This window comes from Pteropus medius, unplaced genomic scaffold (genome assembly GCF_902729225.1).
Source record: "Pteropus medius unplaced genomic scaffold, Ma_sr-lr_union100, whole genome shotgun sequence".
Taxonomy (NCBI): Eukaryota; Metazoa; Chordata; class Mammalia; order Chiroptera; family Pteropodidae; genus Pteropus; species Pteropus medius.
In genome coordinates, this window is record NW_024352947.1 from 1,497,117 (window position 1) to 1,516,326 (window position 19,210).

The window sequence follows — 19,210 nt, forward strand, 5'->3', positions numbered from 1 at the left end:
AGCTCCACGCGCACACTCACAAACTCACGCTGACTCACGCGCACTCTCACGGTCCCGAGCTGCGGCGCGCCCCCTCCCGCCGCCCGCCCCGCCCCGCCCCGCGCCCAGGCCAAGTTTGCGCGCGGTCCCCAGGACGCTCGGGTTACCTGAGCCGCCAGCACGTCAGCGCCACATCACCGCGGCTCCGGGCTGGGGAGGAGGCGGGACCGGCCGGGGGGAGAGCGGCCCCCGGCGAGCCAATCGCGGCGGCGGGGCCGCGGGGCGGGGCGGGCGGCTCCGGCTCCGGCGCGGCTCGGGCTCGGGCTCGGCTCGGGCTTCGGCTCTGGCTCCGGCTCCGGCTCCGGCTCCCGCTCCGGCTCCGGCTCTGGCTCCGGCGAGGCTCGGGCTTCGGCTCGGCTCGGCGCGGCGCGGCTCCGGCTCCGGCTCCGGCTCCGGCTCCGGCGCGGCGCGGCGGGAAGATGCTGCAGTCCCTGGCCGGCAGCTCGTGCGTGCGCCTGGTGGAGCGGCACCGCTCGGCCTGGTGCTTCGGCCTGCTGGTGCTCGGCTACCTGCTCTACCTGGTCTTCGGCGCCGTGGTCTTCTCGTCGGTGGAGCTGCCCTACGAGGACCTGCTGCGCCAGGAGCTGCGCAAGCTGAAGCGGCGCTTCCTGGACGAGCACGAGTGCCTGTCGGAGCCGCGGCTCGAGCGCTTCCTGGGCCGCGTGCTGGAGGCCAGCAACTACGGCGTGTCCGCGCTCAGCAACGCGTCGGGCAGCTGGAACTGGGACTTCACGTCCGCGCTCTTCTTCGCCAGCACCGTGCTGTCCACCACGGGTAGGAGCGCGGCCCGCGGCCCCGCCGCCGCTCCGGGACGCGCGGGGGCGCGCTCGGGGGCGCCGGAAGCCGCGGCGCGGGCGGCTGGCGGGCGTGCGTGGCTGCGCCCCCTTTCCGCGCTCCCCGGCAGCCCGGGGCCGGGGCACGCCGGGGACTCCCCCAGCCCCCGACCCCCGCCCTCCCGCACGCCGGCCGCGGGCGCGCGGGGTAGCGCGTTGAAGGGTCACCTTCCCTGGGGCGCCTCCCCCTTTGACGAGGCAGAGGCATTTCGGCTGTTCTCTGTCTTGGGGGGCCCCGCTTTGGGGGTAGCGGGTGACATCACTCCGCGCAGGTGACCTCTGAGCGCACAGGCCGGTCCGGTTTCTTTCCAGAGCAGGAGGGGGCTGAGGGAGGGGGCGTCCGATCGCCCGTTACCCCCGCGAAAAGGGGGCACCTTGATTCAGCAGATTTTTTCAACTTCAGGTGCGCGAGGCCGCCCTTAAACTTCGAAACGCGCTTCCCTCGCCGCACACCCAGCGGGCCGCGCGCGGACCGGGACCGGCCTGGGAGGCCGGGGGGCACCGTCCTGCGCCCCAGGGCCCGTCACGGCGCCAGAGGGATGCGCCGGGCTGGATTCTCCCAGCGGCCCGGCGAGGCGCGTGCACCTGGGTGGAGATGTTTTAAGTTGGTCCACGGACCCTGAAAGTGTCTCAGCGTTCGTCGCTGTCCCTTCTTTCTGTGCCTGAGATCAGGTCTTTGAACAATCCATCTTGGCGTGCACGCACCTGGGCACACACTTCCTAGTCACCGGTGTAGTCCTGGGATCTGGGCCTTGTGATTTGCCTGCCAGGAAGTCTTTGCACCCTGCCCCCTCACCATTACAGGTAAATCCACTTTGTTACTCCCACTCTCCCTCGCCCCACCCTTCCCACCTCCCCCGGTTTGTTTGTTTTAATCCTCTTGGGCTAAAGCCAGTTGATTATCTCGGTAATCGGTCGGTAATGAGTAGACAGCACATTACTCTCTTAGATCCTGTAAAACCCTGATGGGAACTCTGGGGTGAATTACTGAACAGACTTGCATTTGCCCCGAAATAAACAGAAGCAGAAGTCTAGCTTGTATAGCGATAGTTTTTAATGTGCGTTAAACCGAAACATAGCCTTAAACAAGACAGACCTGTTACCTGGCTTTTTAGCTTTGCCAACACTGTTCAGGTTCGTTCTACCAGTCCTGCCTGCATTGTCTGTACCTGGCTCTGGCCCTCGGGTCACTCAGAAGTCACCAAGCCTTGCCTTTTGTGCTAAATTGAGAATCACTCATTCTCTGCAGAAGTGTTTCCACCGGCTACAGAAGGTCTGCGACTGGGTGGCAGTGTTGGGGAAGCGTCGTGGAGGCTGATAACTTTCAGCACTCGCAGAGTAATGATGTTTTACAGATAGAACGGGAATAAGAACATTGCGAGGAAGAGGACGTGTTTGCTGTGCCCGCGTGGGATTCCCCACTGCGGACGCAGCTCGCGTGTGGTCTCAGCGCCACGTACACCTAACTAAACACGAGTCTACATCTTGTATACGCAATTATTTTCCAGATTCCAGCCCCTCCCCTTTTTAAAATGGGGAAAACGGTAGTTTCTGGTTTTAAAGAAAGTGGGGATAGTGTCTCCCTATTGGTATTCAAGTTGCATTGTAGTCCTAAGAAAGTCTGTTCATGCAGAACAAGAGTTCATTTAGGAACTCGGGTGGACGGGACACGTGAGGATAACGGAGGAAGAAAGCGCCTCTTGGTTTGTAAAATTAGCAAATCAATGCGATTTTGTCATTGATAGAATAGAATTGAATTTGTTATTCAAACAGAATCCAGAATTCTATCCTAAATCAAAGCTATTCTTTTATTAGTTTTGTACCGACCCGTTATCGGACACACTTGATGTTCCATACGTTATCAAAACGCTGGTTTGGGGGTAGAGGATCAGCCAATTTTTACAGTAAAGCTACTGTACTTCATTTCCAGAAAAATATCTTCTGGAAAAGTACCAGACAACTGAAATGAATTGGAACTGTGGTTCATACTTCTCTTTCAGGTAGATATTAGACCTGCTGTCGTTTTTTTGGTTTGTTTTTTGTCTTTATCTTTTAGCTCTGTCAATGGCAGATCGCTGAGATAATTGTCACCTGGTCAATCCGTACAGTCTTGTTCAAAATAGGTGCCCAAGATAGGAACAGTGGATGTTCCAGAGGTGCTGTTCCGGGGGGTCGTCATTGTTGTACAGGAGCCCGAATGCGTTATGTCAGGATCTCCTCCTCCCGGACACACACACTTCCATTTCTGGAAGGAACTGGGTGAAGTCTTCGAGGTCTGTTTGGAAGAAGCCTCTGGTCGGTAATTCCGCAACATGCTCTTCATCCTCTGCTCTGCTAAAGACACTGAATTATTTCCAGCAAACAGTTTAACGGCTCTTTACTACTTGGTTGCAAAGGATAAGGCCACATCCACGTAGGAACCGTATGGGGCGGAAGAAAGAGTTTGACCCCACTCTACTTTGCAGGGTCAAGGGCTGTATGAACATAGGACGAGGTGTTATAGACGGAGGTATTTCCCACAGGACTTTTAGACTGTGATTTTTGTTTTTCAAGGATTAAGGAAATAGCGTCTAGGTGACGCTTGGGGAGTAAGAAATAGTATTTATAACGTTGTCTTTAGTAGCTGTATAAAACTTCGAGCGATCTCATTCATTCTTAATAGTCAGTTACTGTCCGTTTGCTGCTTTGTTCATCCCCCTGAGCAAGGCTGTGTCATGAGGTTTTGTGCGCATATGAATGTAAAGCTGCTGCTGCGTTTTGCTACTTGGTAACTGTGGGGCCAGCTCAGTCCCTGTTTCTGTCACTGGGAGTCATGATGCCTTTCCTCGGGATGCTGTCGTACTCCCGTTTATGAGGAGATGTTCTGAAACTCTTATTTAAAGTGCTCATAAAAGGAATTTAATTCAGCTTGTTGTACACTGGCCTTTGATTTATTTGGGGAGGGAGCTCCCACACTGTTGGTAGTTTTCAAAGAGAGAAGGTGGGACACCGTAATGGGGGTGCTGGGGTGATCCTTGGCTTTGAAATCATTTTCAGTAGGAGAAATAAGTTCTTACCAATAACAAATACTTATTGAACTTTCGAATCGAATCCAAGTGGGCAAACTATGGCTTCTGAGCCAACTCTGACACGTCACCTGTTTTTATGTGGCCCGAGCTAAGAATGGTTATGTCTTCACGTGGCTGGGAAAAAGAAAAAAAAAAAGATCAGAAGAAAAATGATATTTCCCAACACATTAAAGTTTTATGAAAGTCAAATTTTAGTGTCCACAGAAAATTGTATTGTTCTACAGCCACAGCCGTTTATTTCTCTTTCATTTATGGTCACTTTTCTGCTACAATGGCAGCGTTCAGTAATTGTGACAGAACCATGTGGCCATAAAACCTGAAACATTTGCGATCTTGCCTTTTGCAGGAAAGTTTGCTGACCCCTGCTTTAGGGTAATACTTGGGAGGAGCTCGAAGTCACAGGAGTTCTAGACACTTAACTTCGTTTTGGAAAACGTCCTGTAAGACGCTTTAGCTCTCAGACTGACTCGTGTTGTTTTACAGGTGGCCTGCAACATTTAAAGTCTGCACTCCCACCCACGGCCGCTTCCAGAACAAATGGTTGTTCATCCTAGGATGTCATAGTTTTTGGTCAGATTGATGAAACGGCCTTATTTTTTTTTAAACGGTCACAAAGCTACACTTCGCATTGGCATTACCTTATCTGATATGTGTGGTAAATACTGTATCGTATCTGGAACAGAAATGACAAAGAAAGAAATTCCACCACAGACAAGCAAACGGACTGTGTGAGCCAGCAGAGAGCTCTGAAGCCCCAGTCTTTGCTTTCCAGGGAGGCTTCGCTCTCAATCTGGAGCCGTTACATTCAATTCTGCCAGGTTTAATGATTCGGTTTGAAGCCCCTAACAGATTAGAGAAGGAAAGGCACAGCTACAGGCAGGCAAGCGAAAGACGATGAAAAGACAAGTGATTTAAAAATCAGAAAAATGAAATATTTAAAAAAAAAAAATGCTTCTCAAACACATTAGTGTGCCGGGCAGTGTTGACATGGGCTACAAGGACTAATAAGGTGTAGGTGTCATCATCGGCACTTTACAGAGGCTGACACTGAAGTTTAGATTGAGTGACTTTTTTGCCTAGGTCACATAGCTAGAAGTGACATGGTCTCAGTAGGAATCCGGTGTGTCTGAGTCAAGAGCGTGAGCTTGCCTACTGTCACAGGGTAGGAGGCCGTTATGGGTCGAATTGTGTCTCTCCAAAATTCATATGTTGAAGTTCTAACCTTGATACTTCATAACATGACTGTTTAGAGACGGGCCTTTCAGAGGTGAAGACGTTAAAATGCGGACACAACAAGAAGGTGGCCCTCTGCAAACCAAGGAGACGGGCCTCGGAGGAAACCAGACCTACAGACACCTTGATTTTGGACTTTCAGCCTCCAAACCTGTGAGAAAATGGATTTATTTTAATTCACCCAGCCTGTGGAACTTTGTTATGGCCGCCCTAGCAAAGTAATACAAAAATATTCCAATTTTTTTTTTTTTTTAGTTACGTAAACACGAGAAAACGTACAGGAGCACAAGAAACAGAATTTTTAAGGTCTTTACAGTTACAAACAACAATTTCACATGTCTGAATAGGACGTCATTGTTTTAGACCACAGTATAATAATCGATGTCCTCGAATTATAATAATTGTCCCTGAATGGTCAAAGAGAGTAGAAGTTAGTGTTTAATGTGTAAGCCCATATCTATCTATAAAACGTCAGTTCTTTAGTATTTTGAAGGGTTTTCTTCCTAAAACTATAAATGTGCTGTTATCTGTGCCTGTTTTATGGGACCTGGAGTCTACTGTCGCTATCCTAAATGGCTAACTTGAAAGAAATGCTGCGTTTGCTTTTATGACATCTGTAAGCCTGGCAGGGAGTACAGCCTCTGATGGCAGCGGTAGCCTGGTGGGAATCCACCGCCTTTGAGGACAGGCTGTTTTAGGGCGCTGCCCTGGGCTGCCGTGGGGCGAGCGCATTGTCCAGAGCAGAAGCCACCTGGAGCCTGAAGTTGCTGGTGCTGGAAGTTTTGACACACGACCGCCCGATATCATGGGGTTCGACCTCCCACAGGTCTGTTTTGGGGGCGGAGACACCATCTGTATCGTTGGCTCTGGCACTGTCATAGGGCACCGTGCTGGCATTTATTCTCGAGGAGCGTCCTGGGAGGCCAGCTTTAGCCGAATCCATGACATCCTCAAGTGCGCCGTGTTCACAGCACCTGTTGCTGGCAGGACATAAAGGTGGTCTCTTCACTGAAAAGAGGGCGACTTTGGGGGTGTCTCCTCGACTCCACGATGCTTCTGTCTCCAGGACTAGGTTGTGCTCTCCCTCTCTTTGTTCCTTCCGGGTGGATCCCTTGTTCTCCGAGTTGGTGGCCACGCTGTCAGTACAGGGTCGCGCCCCTACACGAGGTCAGAGGGAAGTAGGGGTGATGGGGAAGCTGAAGGGTGCAGAGGAGTCATGTCCGAAGGATCACGTGCTTCTCTCCCTGGGTGTGAATCAGACCAGAAGGCTTGTCTGCCGTTTTCTAGGGCGTTCACGTTTTCTGTCTTAAATCTGTGAAACAGTCAATTCTTGTATGAAAGGTCGATTGGGTTATGTCAGCCATGGACGGTGGTTTGTAATTGACCGTTCGTTCGCCTTGGCCGTTTGGCTGAGGCCGACTTGCCGCGTGACTTCCCTGGCAGGTGAGTTTCCGGGGCACTGAGGTTCGCAGGGTACCGCTCCCGGCACGCCGTGATCCCGTCTCCTGGACGTGTGTCCATCCGGTACAGGAGGGTCACTGGATAACAACGGAAAATGCACAGGATGCTACTTGGGGTAACCGGGAAGGGGAAACGCCCTGCAGCTGAGGGAGCCAAGGAGCTGAGAGTGTTTGTTAAATGAGGCTGTGCGTGGGGGTGGGGAGCGGTCCGGGACATGGCCTTTGATAAGGACGTCAAAGCAGGCCTTCCTGACAAGGTGGCGTTTGAGCGAGGGGCTGCAGGAGCTGGAGGAGGTGGGAGCGCACGCTACGGCTGCCTGGGGAGCTGCGTTCTGCGTTGGGGGGCGGTAGGAAGCCACTGTGGCTGCAGCTGAGTGAGAGTGGGGTGACGGGGTCAAGGAGCAAGGAAGGGAATGGTGTAGGGTGTCACAGCACTGGACCGCGGGGACCGAGCGAAGCTATGGTGTGATCTGACCGATTGCCCTAACAGCTTCGCCCTGGCCGGTGCCAGAAGACAAGGGCGGGAGGCGGAGCTACAGGGGGCTGTTACAGTCCCCAGACGAGGCCCGTGGGTGGCGAGGGCGGTCAGATTTCGGACACGTTCCGATAGGAGAACCGGCGGGCTTTGTGGGTGGATTGGATGCGAGGCGTGAGAGACAGAACGGCCGAGAATGACCTCAGGGTTTCGGCCTGAGCCCCCAGCAGCGTGGAGGCAGAGGGGGCCGGGGGGAGGGTCTTGGGTTCGGCCATGGGCCATCTGAATCTGAGATCCCTCCTGGGTGTCCGGGGCCTACCCGAGGCAGGGACGTACTCTCCTACCGTGTCACGAGGGCCATGCTGCTCGTGTGCTGTACAGCGTGCCAGGACTCCAGGTTACATCCCACGTGTCATCCGACCACAGAGGCTGAGGCCGTGGAGGGGCGGGAGGGGCGACGCCTGACCTGGGCCTAGGTGGAGAAACAGAGTGTCCATGAGCAGAGAAGAGGGAAGCCCTAAGCCAAGGGGAGACCTGAGTTCTCTGGGCTGAGATGGTGTTCGGTGAAGACATTTAACGATGGTTTAAACTACTTCCACTTCAGGGCCAAGAAACAGCACCCAAGCTGTAAAGTTGTTTTCTAATTTAATATTGCGTAAGGCCACGTGGAAAACTGGGAGGAGAGGGGGCGACAGAATTTGCTTCCTATGTTCTTAAGTTTAACAGTAGGGTATTTAGTATTTGCTATAGTTCAATATAAAATTTACATTCTATATAGTCCAAAGAACAGCACTAAATAAACATCTTCGGTACATTTTTTAGAGCGGCTAAAATTAAAGTTACCTTATTTACTTCCTAAAACAAACGACCTAGAATCAATATTATTGACTTATTTAGGAAGTAAACAAGAAAAAAGGTGATTTTTTTTTTTTCTGCAAGAGATCTAAGCATTTTAGGAATCTATTAGCTTCAAATAAACACACTTATGGCTTATGAAAGATGAGAAATTATCACGAGACTCAGAAAACCACCTGAGCATTAGGCCTTCCTTGCGTGTGTTTTTAAGTTTGCTGAATTTACTGTTTGAAATGGTGCCATTCGAATGCTTCGGCTCCCTGCTCGTCTCTGATGACCTGAGCACCCTCTTCTTCTCAAGTGCTCTATTTCTGATGTCGCCTTGGTTTGTGCACAGGTGGGAAAGCGAATGTTTGAAACTAGAATTAAAAGGTTAAAACTAAAATTCTTCAAATGTTTGAGCACCAGTTACCAAGGCCCTCAATTATTTAAAGACCGTGTCGAGGTGGATTAAGTTAATTAAAGAAGCGAGAGGCTGTTCCACGGCTCTCTCCATGTCAGGCGGCCACACTGAGAAGTTCCGAGGAGGACAGGCACCCCCATCACGCCCTACCTGTCCCCCAGTGCTGTGACACACGCCACTGCGGCCACACAGGTGCACAGATGCCCTCCGAGCGGAGGAGCCCTGCCGGGTCACGGGGAAGGCGCTGTGTGTGGACAGCCGACCGTCGGCCCGACGCCCAGCTCACTCACACGCCCCCATCTCCGTGGCCAGCGAAGGAGGAAAGAAACAACAAAACTGACCTTACCCCCCAGAATCTCGCACTTCTGTTAGCGGTTTGTGGAACGTGACCTGAGCCTGCATTTCTTCCTCGCGACTCTGGCCAGACACCCTCGTTTGTAAAGCTGGACTGGAGAGGCTTGGGGGACACGTGGGACACTTGAATCTACACACGGAGACTTCCTGTCTGGCTTCACTCACGACGTGCTGTGTGTGCCGACCTGAGCTGGTCATTCCCCGCCCTGGCGAGCCTGCCGTGTCACCCGGGGCACGTGTGGTCTGGTCTGTCCCACTTCAGTGTCTCGTCACCACACAGGGACAGCTGAGGGCAGGAGCACCTCAGAGCTCTGTCCCTTCGTAGCCATGGGCAGGGACGCCCTTTCCCTCATTAACGCAGGGGACGAAGTCGTCAAGTACGATTGTCGCCAGTGCTGTCAGACTCAAAAAATACAGCCTGACAGAGTGAAAAGTGAGAATCGTGAATCATTTTTAGGGAGAATGCTTACTTTCAGATGTACTGAATCACCCGACATAGGCTATGTTAATGTTGCTTAGACGTGTTCTTGGGGGAACCTTAAAAAGTAAATCCAGGGAGGGCTTAAGTGAAAGATATTGGGGACAGGTGCTGTGATGGCATTGGCCTGGAGACCGAGGGGCCCGGGTTCCCTTCAGGCAAGTCATCGCCTCCAAAAGCGCGTCGGTAATTTCTGGAGAGACGGTGTTGCATCCGAACAGCTGAAGGGCTGGACAGGTCCCTCGTCCTTCCGGGTCGGACGCTCTGTGGTCCTCGGTCTCTGCCGTGCTTACTTACTCTGTGCCCAACGTGTAGGGACACGTAAAAACTGCGAAGGGACAGTCGCGGACTTCAAGAAGCCTATGGTCCAGCTGGGGAGACCAAACCAAACCACAGAACGCTTGGAGAGCTATACGGATGTGGCTGCCTAACGGCCGAATCGTGTGGGGCCCCAGTGACAGCTGTGGGATTTTGAGGGGGCGACCAGTGTGGGCTGAAGAGTTTAGAGGAGCTTCGTGGTGGGGGTGACTTGAGATGAACAAGCGACTCGGGCAGGGTTTGGTCGGGTGGCACAGGGGAGAGGGCTGTCGACGAGAGGGACGTGTGCTGAGCACAGGTTCGCAGAGGAAGCACGAGGCTGGCCTGGGGTCGGGGCTTGGCAGGCTCTCAGAGTCAAGAGCCACCTGTTGGCAGGTGGCTGAAGAGAGGCATTAAAGGTGGAGGCGGAAGGTTTTGAGTGTGGGAAGCGGCCACGACTTCATCGGGAAAGGGAGCCGCTGCAGGTGCCTGCACCTGCACGGTGACAAACAGCCCGGCCCGCAGACTGGCTTCCGGCAGGAGAAGCTGGAGCTGGGCAGACGGCAGTCGTTGGTGCTCCCGGTGCCTTGTGCTGAAGAAGAGAGGAGACTGGATGGGGAGGGGGTGGGGATGGCGAGGGACGACCTCGGGCAGGGCACTGGGGTGACAGAAATGGGGCGTCTGGGCCCCAGGGCACAGTGGGACAGAGAGATGGCCCCGGGCTGACTTACCAACACTTTCACTGCGTGAATGAGACCTGTGTGAGTCTTCAAGGCGTTGCTGTATGTTGAAGTGTAAGTTCTTTCCGAGTGTGCGTGTGGCTGGGGACACTGACGGGGACAAGCCCCAGTTGTGGGCACCTTCGCCTCCTCATGCGTGTGGGGTCGTCCAGACCGCAGCCTCTGGGTGTGCTGGGCGACAGAGAGGGAGGCTCTGGGGAGTTGATCCGTCACCCCAGGTTCTCAAGGTTCAGCCATAAGTGGATGGATAAGCTGAGGGGTGTGGTTATCATTGTTACTGGCCGTGAGCATGCCAGTTACGGGCATTTCTACAGTTTTGGAAAGTTCTAAATAGAATAGCCATTCCCAGGATCGTGTTTATACTATTAATTGGCTTTAAGTAAATTCTTTTTTGACATCGTAAAATCTCAACTTCAGCGCAGTTCCTGAGTGACCAAAGGGTACCTTAATGAAGCTTTTGTCTTTCAAAGAATATGGGTGTCATGAGTCCAATTCTTTGCATTTTGTAATTGTTCAGGAGAACTTCTGAGTTAATTGGACTCAGTAAGGATGGCTGGCTTCCCTTTAGTCTCAGTTTTCACTGGGGGAGTCCAGTATTAGAAGTCCGCTCTCGTTCCTCAGGAAGCCAGGTGACAGGCGACTGTCTGAAAACTCACCGGTGCCCGGAGGAAAAGGCACCACTTCGTGTAAATCTTGAAATTTATCATCTCGCTCCTTTTCCGTCCTCATCAGAGGCGATGTTTTAAAAACCCATACGCGTGACCACACGCGTCGGTTGCGGTTTCCCTCCTTGTGCCTCACGGGAGAGCCGTGAACGCGAGCACATTGCCTCTGGAACCCACGTGTGTCCGGCTCACATGTGCGCAGCTGTTGGTTCCGTCGCGGCATCTGCACAGTGCACGGGAGAGGTGCCGGTTCGGAAGTGTGTGAGGAGCAAAGCCGAGCGGGCTTCATTCTCGCGGAGACCTGCCATCGACCTCCGAGGATCCGCGGGTGGGTGCGGGTGGGTGTCCACACGCCCCCCACGCCAGGCCACCCGCCGCCTGGCCGCACACCCTCCCTGGGCGGCGCGGGCGCCACAGAAGACGGGCACGTAGCGCCCTTTCGGCACAGGAGATGGGAGCTTCGGGAGCTGCAAAGCGCTGGCTGCTGGGAGCCGGCGTGGGTCGGCCGCGGTGCTCGGGTGACATCGCGCTCACGTCCATTCCCACGCGCTTTCTCGAGACAGAACGCCACGCGCTCCGCGCCCGAGAATCGTGGGTCCTCAGGACTCCGCTCTGTCTGTGCCTTCGTTGGGACTTAGTTCTAAGAGGCGTGAAGGGACCGGGTGTCAGGGCGCTTCCCTCGGCCACCACGCGGTGGGGTTCTGACACCTGCAGGGGGTGCCTGTGAGAGGGCGCCTCTCACTGGACGTCTAACGATTGGTTAGCGGTTGCGGGGAAGGGCGAGCGCCCAGCTCTAGGGCACCGAGGTCCCTTCGGCGCAGCCTGTTGTGCTGTCCTCAGTGATGGGATCTGTCAGCTCGTGCCCTGTGGCTTGCGCCCTGACACCCAGAGGACAGAAGAGGGTCCGCAGCGGGTGCCCGCGCCATGGGTTTAACTGGATTTCCCCTCGCTCGCTTGCGAACGCGGCGTGGCGTGAACCCCGCTTTCCTCGTCTGACAGTGCGATGAAGTCGCCCACCCTCACCTGTCTGCTCTGCGTGTTTTCGAAGGCAGCACGTGTGGGGACCACAGCGAGACAGTCATGCGTTCTCAGGGTTTTGCAGGCTCCGCTCATTTGCCACCTGTGCAGTGAGCCTGGAGTCCAGCCGTGTCCCCGAGCGCCTCGCCGTCCTCCCTGGGCTCCTTCCTGCGTGGCGTCACTCGTGCCGGCAGCCTCTCCGGTCCCCAGCGGGCGCTCCCGCGTCTCCCGTTACACGCAAAGGTACCGGGAGTCATGACGACGGGGAACTTCAGTGACTGTTGTCTCTCATCTGGTCCACCTTGGCTCGGGCAGAGGGAACCACTGTCCTGGTCCCTGCAGAGGTGTCGTAGGTCAACCTGGCCCTGGACCCGAGAGCTGACGGTGACCGCCAGCAGCTCAGAGCACAGCCGCAGCCCCGGATGCCGTGACGCGCTGTGCCCCACGCGCGGCCCCCCACGTTGCCGCTGTGCTCATGGGGAAGGAGCAGGGTGCGTGGCGTTCCGCTGGGGGACCGGGGACCGGCGGAGCCCTCCTTTGCGTGGGTGACATGCACTGTCTACCCTGCTCCCGGTGCCCCGAGAGCCGCTGCCTGAGTTAATGACGCCTGCCATGGCAGTTTCTGTCACTTTTCCGTGGACCGAGTTGCCCTGTTTTTGACCTTTTTCGCTGAAACTATCAGCTCTACTTCAAAACTAAGTCTTGACGTGCAAACAACCGAATTTCCCGATTATATCAAGGAGAATGCTCGACTAGCCATTTTGACGGTGGGACAGTAAGGCCCGTTAACGGCCTCGAGGCCTCGGGGTCCGTTTTTCACAATCTCACCACGGCTGGATTTCCCCCCCGCCCACTTTTTTTTTTTAACTGCCAGCAGGTCCCTGTCGACCTCAGCGTAGATGCCGCTGCTGGCTCTCCTGGCCATGGTTTGTCCCCGTTTGCTGCTCAGACGTCACAGAGGGATCTGGGTCAGTGACTCCAGCAGTTGCTGCCGCTGGCTGGCCACACGCCGTGGGCCTCTCGTGGACGTGACTCCTCTGTCTTGCCGCTGGCCCTGCACTGACCATGGAGGTCACGGCCACGCTCTGGGGAGCAGGGGGGCGGTTTCCTGCCCCAGCGCCTCTTCTCGGCAGGAGCCAGCGCAGCTTCCGGAGCTGCGTCTCTGCTTTCTGCCCGCCAGTCCTCCTTCCCCCTCAGGCCCCTCTGCAGAGCAGCTCTCGGCACTTAGGTTTCGGGGAGCGTCTCATCTCCGATGCAGTCTGTTCCTTTAGAGGGACGAGCTAGGAGATCATGTGCTCTGTTCTGAGAAATGCTTTGAAACCTGTCTTCCCAGGGTCTCGTGTCACCTGTGGCTTTTTATCAGAGCTTCTTCCTTGGCCCTTACAAAAACCAGGACAGTTACCGTTCACTTGAGTTTGGTTCCATAGGTTATTTCACGAAAATTGTATTGATGGCTAATGATTGAATCATATGAAAATATGGTCCTTGAGAAACGGGGTGGAGAGGAAGTCACAAGCAATGCCGTTCGTTTTTGTGACCTTTAGAATTCCACCCTATAGTTGATGGACCTGGCATTTGCATTCTCTGACACGGATGACACAGTAAAGGTACGTAAAGAAAATTAACATTTTAAGAAGCAAATTCCACTAGAGTATTTCTTATAGGCCTCTTCCCTGAGGCATTTTCATATAGGTCAATACATTAAAATAAGCCAGATTAACAGAAAATACTTGGGAAATGCCAATAGCCCATTAAACCTAATGTCCGTCTTTCTGAGGAACTCAAGAAATATTCTTGAACCTAAGACTATTTGACTTTATCGCCTTCCTTAAACTGTCAGTTTTATAAGATGAAATTTCTGTACCTTCCTCTCCGTTTTGCTGTGAACCTAAAATCTTTCTAAAAAGTAAAGTCTATTTTAAAAAGAGGGGAGGAAAGGAGTTGCAGGCAGGAGATAGATCGTGGTATCTGGGCAGTTTTGCTGCCCAGAGGAACAGAAACATGGTCAGTAGCTGGCACGGAGGTGGAAGGTCAGGAGGGGGTCAGTTGGTTCGCGGAGAGAAGGCAGACTTGCTGGTCCCTGTCCTCGGGTGGGCGGGTGGGGTGGAGACCTCACGCCAAGGCAGAGAGCTGGCCTCGGGGACAGAAAAGCTGGGGTCGTGGTCGCAGGTGGGCGGGGTGTGCTGGCGGGGTCTGCCGAGCCCTTCTCTGCCGACTTCCATTTTCCTAGTGAGATGAGAAGGTATTGAAACCAAAGGACTTTTAAAAACTCACCAAAATCCGTCACCAATTTTTCTGCCCACCTCTCGGTGTTCACCCTCGTTTCTTTCAAGCTGGCCTCCCCGCTCTTTCAAGTTAAAAATTCCACTTGGCGGTGAATATTTACCTTTTCTCAGGCACGGAATCACCAAGCATGCAGTGGGGCCTTCGGCCTGCCGTGTGTCCCCCTGGGTCTGGCCGGTGACAAGACATCTGGATAAAACCTGCGCGATAGGAATTCTGCTTTTTGGTACAGTGGAATGGGTAGAATGCAGTGCCATTTTGGGGGACCGCTGGATTACAAGTGTATCCAACCGAGTCATTTGAGGAGCAAGAAACTCATTTTATACTTTAAATAGTTTTTATTGGGCTGATAGACTCAGCATTTAAGCTCTTTTAAGAGCAGATTCTCAAAGGCCGTGGGGCAGAAGAAGGATCTTTCTTTTGAATACTAAGTATTATATTTCATATTTATCATTTATCATGAAAATTACAGAAATTAATGCTTCTTAAAATGTTCTAGGCTGTAGAAAAATGAAAAACATGAAGCATTACCCACCTCGCCCACTAAGTAGAAGCAGGATCCTCTCCCACGGTGGATTCTTAATGTTAATAAAATACAGGTTTGCGTATTCACTCCGTTGGCTTACGTGTCTTAAACGGTAAAACAAAGTCAAATAAGTGTCTGATGTGAGATGCTTAAAAGCAGCGGGGAGGGTACATGCCTCTCCTTTTCCTGATGGTGTGTCTGCCCAGAAGAGCTCACAGCAGCTCTTTCCTGATGTCACCCAGAGACAAGGGTTAGGAAAGGGCTGGAAAAAAGGAAAAGTGCCTCCCCCTCCCTCTCTGTCTGTCTGTCTGTCTGTCTCTCTCTCTCTCTCACACACACATACATGGTCAATCTCCAAAATGGAAAAAGAAAAAAAATGATCAGCTCTGGAAATTGGGCAGAAGTGAGCACGTTTCCCTTGCCTGTGACAGATGGGACCAGGGTGCTGCAGAACACTCTCGTGAGGCGGTGACAGATTGTGGGGGCCGAGGCCGCCAGCCGCCAGGCCTCCTCTAGAGGGAGGGGGACTCCGGGCCCCCCCCCGCCCCCGGCCGGGCCACCCTGTTGCACAGGTGCGGGGCTGTGGGGACCCAGCTGGCGGAGCAGGACGCGACGAGCACACTAGCTCGGCAGCCGCGGGCATGATGGTGACATTGAACCGTGTTCAGGAGAATGTTTTATGCCAGAAGGTACTGTTTTTAGAAAGGGAGGAATTCACGTGACTCTAGTGAGCATCTGCCCATCCTCCGTTCGGCTCTGTGGGGTCGGGCACGTGTCCACGCGAGTGGCAGGTTTCCTGCTGCCTCGGGCTGCGTGTGTCACGTGCCATTGAGTCGGCTGTGACTCCCGGCGACTGCGAGCGGCCGTGTCTGTGTGTGCGTCCTCCTCCGCAGCCCCGCTCAGCGGTGGACTCGGGCCTGCGCCTTACACGGAGCCTGCTGCCTCTGCTTGTCCCGCAGTCACTGTGTTTGGGAAATCGCCCAGAGCACAGGGGGTAGCGCTCACTGTCTGGGAAGATACGAACGAGCCTCGGGGCTGTTAGTTTTTTTCGGACCCAAGTCTTCAGCCCCTCCCCACGCTTGTGCATCCACGTGTAAATTTACCCACGAGTGGTGGCTCTGCTCGGCTCCCATCCTGAGGCACCGGAGAGGAGGTGACCGTGCAGGATCTGAGTTTTTCATTCAGGTGACCCTGAACCTGGACCAAGATGGAAGAAAGGGCTGACGCTAACCTCACGTGCCGCTCGCCCACCTCCGTCTCCTGTGGAGTGTTTTTAACCGCCCGTCTGGCCCCTGATGATATGCTGGTTTGCGTTCTTTATAAATGTTCTCGTTTCGTTTCAGAACTATTATTTTCATAAGATCAGAGGGGCATGGATCCGGCCCTCTGTTTCTTTGACGAACCTGCCGCATCGAAGTGTTCGGCACATGACAGGCGTGTCACAGAGATCTGAACATCACAGCCCAAGTGTACTGTATTCCTGCCTTTGGGGCTAGATACGCGAGGGGCGATTTTTCAACTTTTGCGTTGCCCAGGGGATCTGCCTCTCCTATGAGAGACACCTGCTTTTTCATGCCACGCTTCCCTCTCATTAATCTGCCGAGAATATTTACGATTAGAAGAATCTACTGTCTGACAAAGCAGTGAACATTCTCGGTCTGTAAGCTTCCTCTCCAAAGAGAGATCTGAGTTAAGAATTCTCTTCTCCACACGGCCTGGAATCCTCTAGCTATGTGGGAAGCAACAGCGAGAGAAATGCATGGGATACCAGTTTGAAGAGTCAAACACTTTTCATAAGATTTGAGTTAATTAGAAATAGACTCCCCTGATAAGATGTAATGTTCTCGCACCCCGGGTAGTTTCGAAAAGGCGTAGAAACACATGTAAGAAATAGCAGTCGTACAATACTGGTGTCACTGTGGGCTACTCTGCGGCCGATTTGTTGCCAGATGCGCGGGTGAGGAGTAGAGTACCTGGAGTTCTGGCAGCTGGCCTCTGAGGCCAGGTAGGACGCCCAGCCCTGCTTCTGACCTAGTGACGGGCTTGGATTCAGCAGACTCAGTATATTTCTAATTTCGTCTCCGTTGAAAGACGAAACAGATTTGGAAGTAATTAATTATAGTTAGATGTTAATGGTAAAAGGAATTGGCCTCGAAAGTCATTTTCTTACCATGTGATCCGTTCCCCCTGATGGTAACCTGGTGATGTTTCACAGGTGTGTTGTTAATCTCTCTTAAGTAGGCACCCCTGTAAATTGCTCCAAAAGAGACGGTTTTCTGGAAAGTTGTTGAGAAAGGTCAGGTCTGTCTTGTGTCTGCTGGTCACCGCCTTTTATGATGGCTGTCCTCACAGGTGGTGCCATCGGGTCTCGTGGCCTTTGTTAGTTTGCCACGTGCACGGCCCGGTGCTGGGTTCCAGGTTAGGGATGAATGAGACAAAGTCTCAGGAACCAACATATCTTAGCGAGACGTGCGAGCCATTATCTAGACCATTATAATACGGGCGATTGTTCCAGCTCAGCTTGCTTTCAGCTGCAGTAAACAAAAGCCCCACTTTGTAGTGGCCTGGATTGCTGGGTGTGGGAGGGAGTTCTGTCGCACTGTAGTGCCTGGCCGTGGGCAGTTACTGGTCTTCATGCAGCTGCTCCGCATGGCAGGTCCCCTGTTGCTCCCCTTGCCTGACACCCCTTCGCATGGGCTCCCTCGTCTAATGCCAGCCCCCCAGCATCACAGGGTGACTGCTCAGCTCCACACATGATGTTTGTGATACAGAAACAAGGGTTTCCCTAAACCAACTTCCTGCCGGCAGCTTTCCACGTAAGTCTTATTGGTCAGCTGTACCATGTGGTCACTCCTGGTTTCTGGGGTGACCAGGAAAGGAAGCATGTGGCTTTGCCAATCTCTGATAGGGACTTGGCAAGGGAAAAAGGATCCTGTGTGCAGTGAGGGCTGTCTCGGCAGCGTGAGTCAAGTACGGAGGCCACGCCTGAGGAGCTTGGGGACAGGCCAGAAAGATGAAGGAGCAGCTTGTGTGAAGTCAGGCAGGTGTGGAGGGCAGGGGACGTTCCGAGAACACTTGGTTCTCTTTGATCGGCCATGAGCCAGCAGTGAGCCTGGACATAGGGGCACCTACCCGAGGGGCCTGAGTCCTAAGCGTTTGCCGTGAGAACGGGTGGTGTGGGGGATGGGCAGAGTTAGAGCAGAGCCGGTAGGGGGGCTCTTGTGTAAGAGGGGGGACACGCAGTCCTCCCTCATGACTCCCACTGGAGACAGACCAAGGAGTGAGTTGGGGAGGTTCCTGCAGTGTCGGTGCTCTTGGCGAGGGTCCAGGGCTGTTCTGAGGCCGCTGGGGGCTGGCGGGTGGAGCTAGTCTCTACGCTGGGGAGCCAGGCGGGAGCGGAGCGGCGGGAGCTGAGCTCACGTCCAGTCGCAGCTGCCCCGGGCTGGAGGTGGCTGTGCTGCGTCTGAGGCTTGCTGGGTTTGATGGAGAAGTCGGCTCGGTGTGTCATGGATCAGGGACTTCGTGTGGGCGGGGGCTCCAGAGTGACAGAGTGGCCTTCACTGCACACCGACCGGAATTCGTGCTGCTGCACGAGCTCAAGCTTTTACGCGTCCTTCAGAAGCATGAGACTCCTCCGGGCCTGGCGACTGGCCATGTCCTCTCGGGCCTGATGACCTCTCAAGCCCAAGGCTGACCTCCCTCCGGCGACCTTCCGGCGACTTCCGATGACTTCCGGCTCATGATCTTCCGCCTGGCGACTTTCTCCGGCGATTGGAGTGATTCTCTTCGCTTGATGAGTTTCTCCGATGACTCTTCCGGAGCGACCTTCCGCCTGGCGACCTTTGCCTGGCGACTTTTCCGGCGACTTCTCCGATGAGCCTCCGCTTGATGACCTTCTCCACGACTCTCCGATGACTCTCTCTGCTCTAAGATCCTTTGTTGTCACAGCTCTTTGAGTGTTCCTAAACATGTTTTCCTTGTTGCGCCTTTCAGATCAGGGAAAGTTTACTAGCCATTTCCGTCCGCGGGTAGTTGGCCGGGCAGGGAGAGCCAGACTTCTTACGTGGCTGTGGGCCACCCTGGTCTTAGATCCGGTGACGGCAGCAGCCAGAACTGCCCCGTCCCCACCCTCCACGGCGTGGGTGTGATGTGGCTGAGTCCCCGTGAACCCCAGCCACCCTGCTGCCCCGTCCGGTCGGCAGCTGCTCCCTCAGGGCACCCTGCTGCCGGCGGCTCCTCCAGGCGCATAGGCACCTAATGTAAACAAGGCAGCCGGTCCCCGTCTTCCCCTGAGCTGAGGATGCAGTCAGCACAAAGCCGGAGAAGATGGTGCTTGCTGCTACAGGAAGTGGAAGCGGGGAGATGGGCTTCGGGTGACAGGAGCGGCTAGAGGGTGACCCGGGAGCTCTCTGCGGCAGTGGTGTTGGCCTGAGACCCGAATGGAGTCAGGGCAGAGAAGGCTTCAAAGCTCGGGACCAGCAGTG

At 54.2% G+C, this 19,210-nt stretch overlaps 1 protein-coding gene and 1 long non-coding RNA gene across 2 annotated transcripts in view; one reads left to right on the top strand and one right to left on the bottom strand.

Moving 5' to 3' along the window:
• LOC120592579 (uncharacterized) overlaps positions 1-272 on the bottom strand; it is a 30,186-nt gene extending 29,914 nt beyond the window's left edge. Inside the window, exon 1 of the long non-coding RNA XR_005650156.1 lies at positions 147-272. This is a non-coding gene — a long non-coding RNA (uncharacterized LOC120592579). The remainder of the gene's footprint in view (positions 1-146) is intronic.
• Positions 273-382: 110 nt separating this feature from the next.
• KCNK1 (potassium two pore domain channel subfamily K member 1) overlaps positions 383-19,210 on the top strand; it is a 34,383-nt gene continuing 15,555 nt past the window's right edge. The window contains exon 1 of the mRNA XM_039850307.1: positions 383-813. Within this exon, the coding sequence (XP_039706241.1) occupies positions 459-813 (355 nt within the window). The 5' untranslated portion in view covers positions 383-458. The remainder of the gene's footprint in view (positions 814-19,210) is intronic.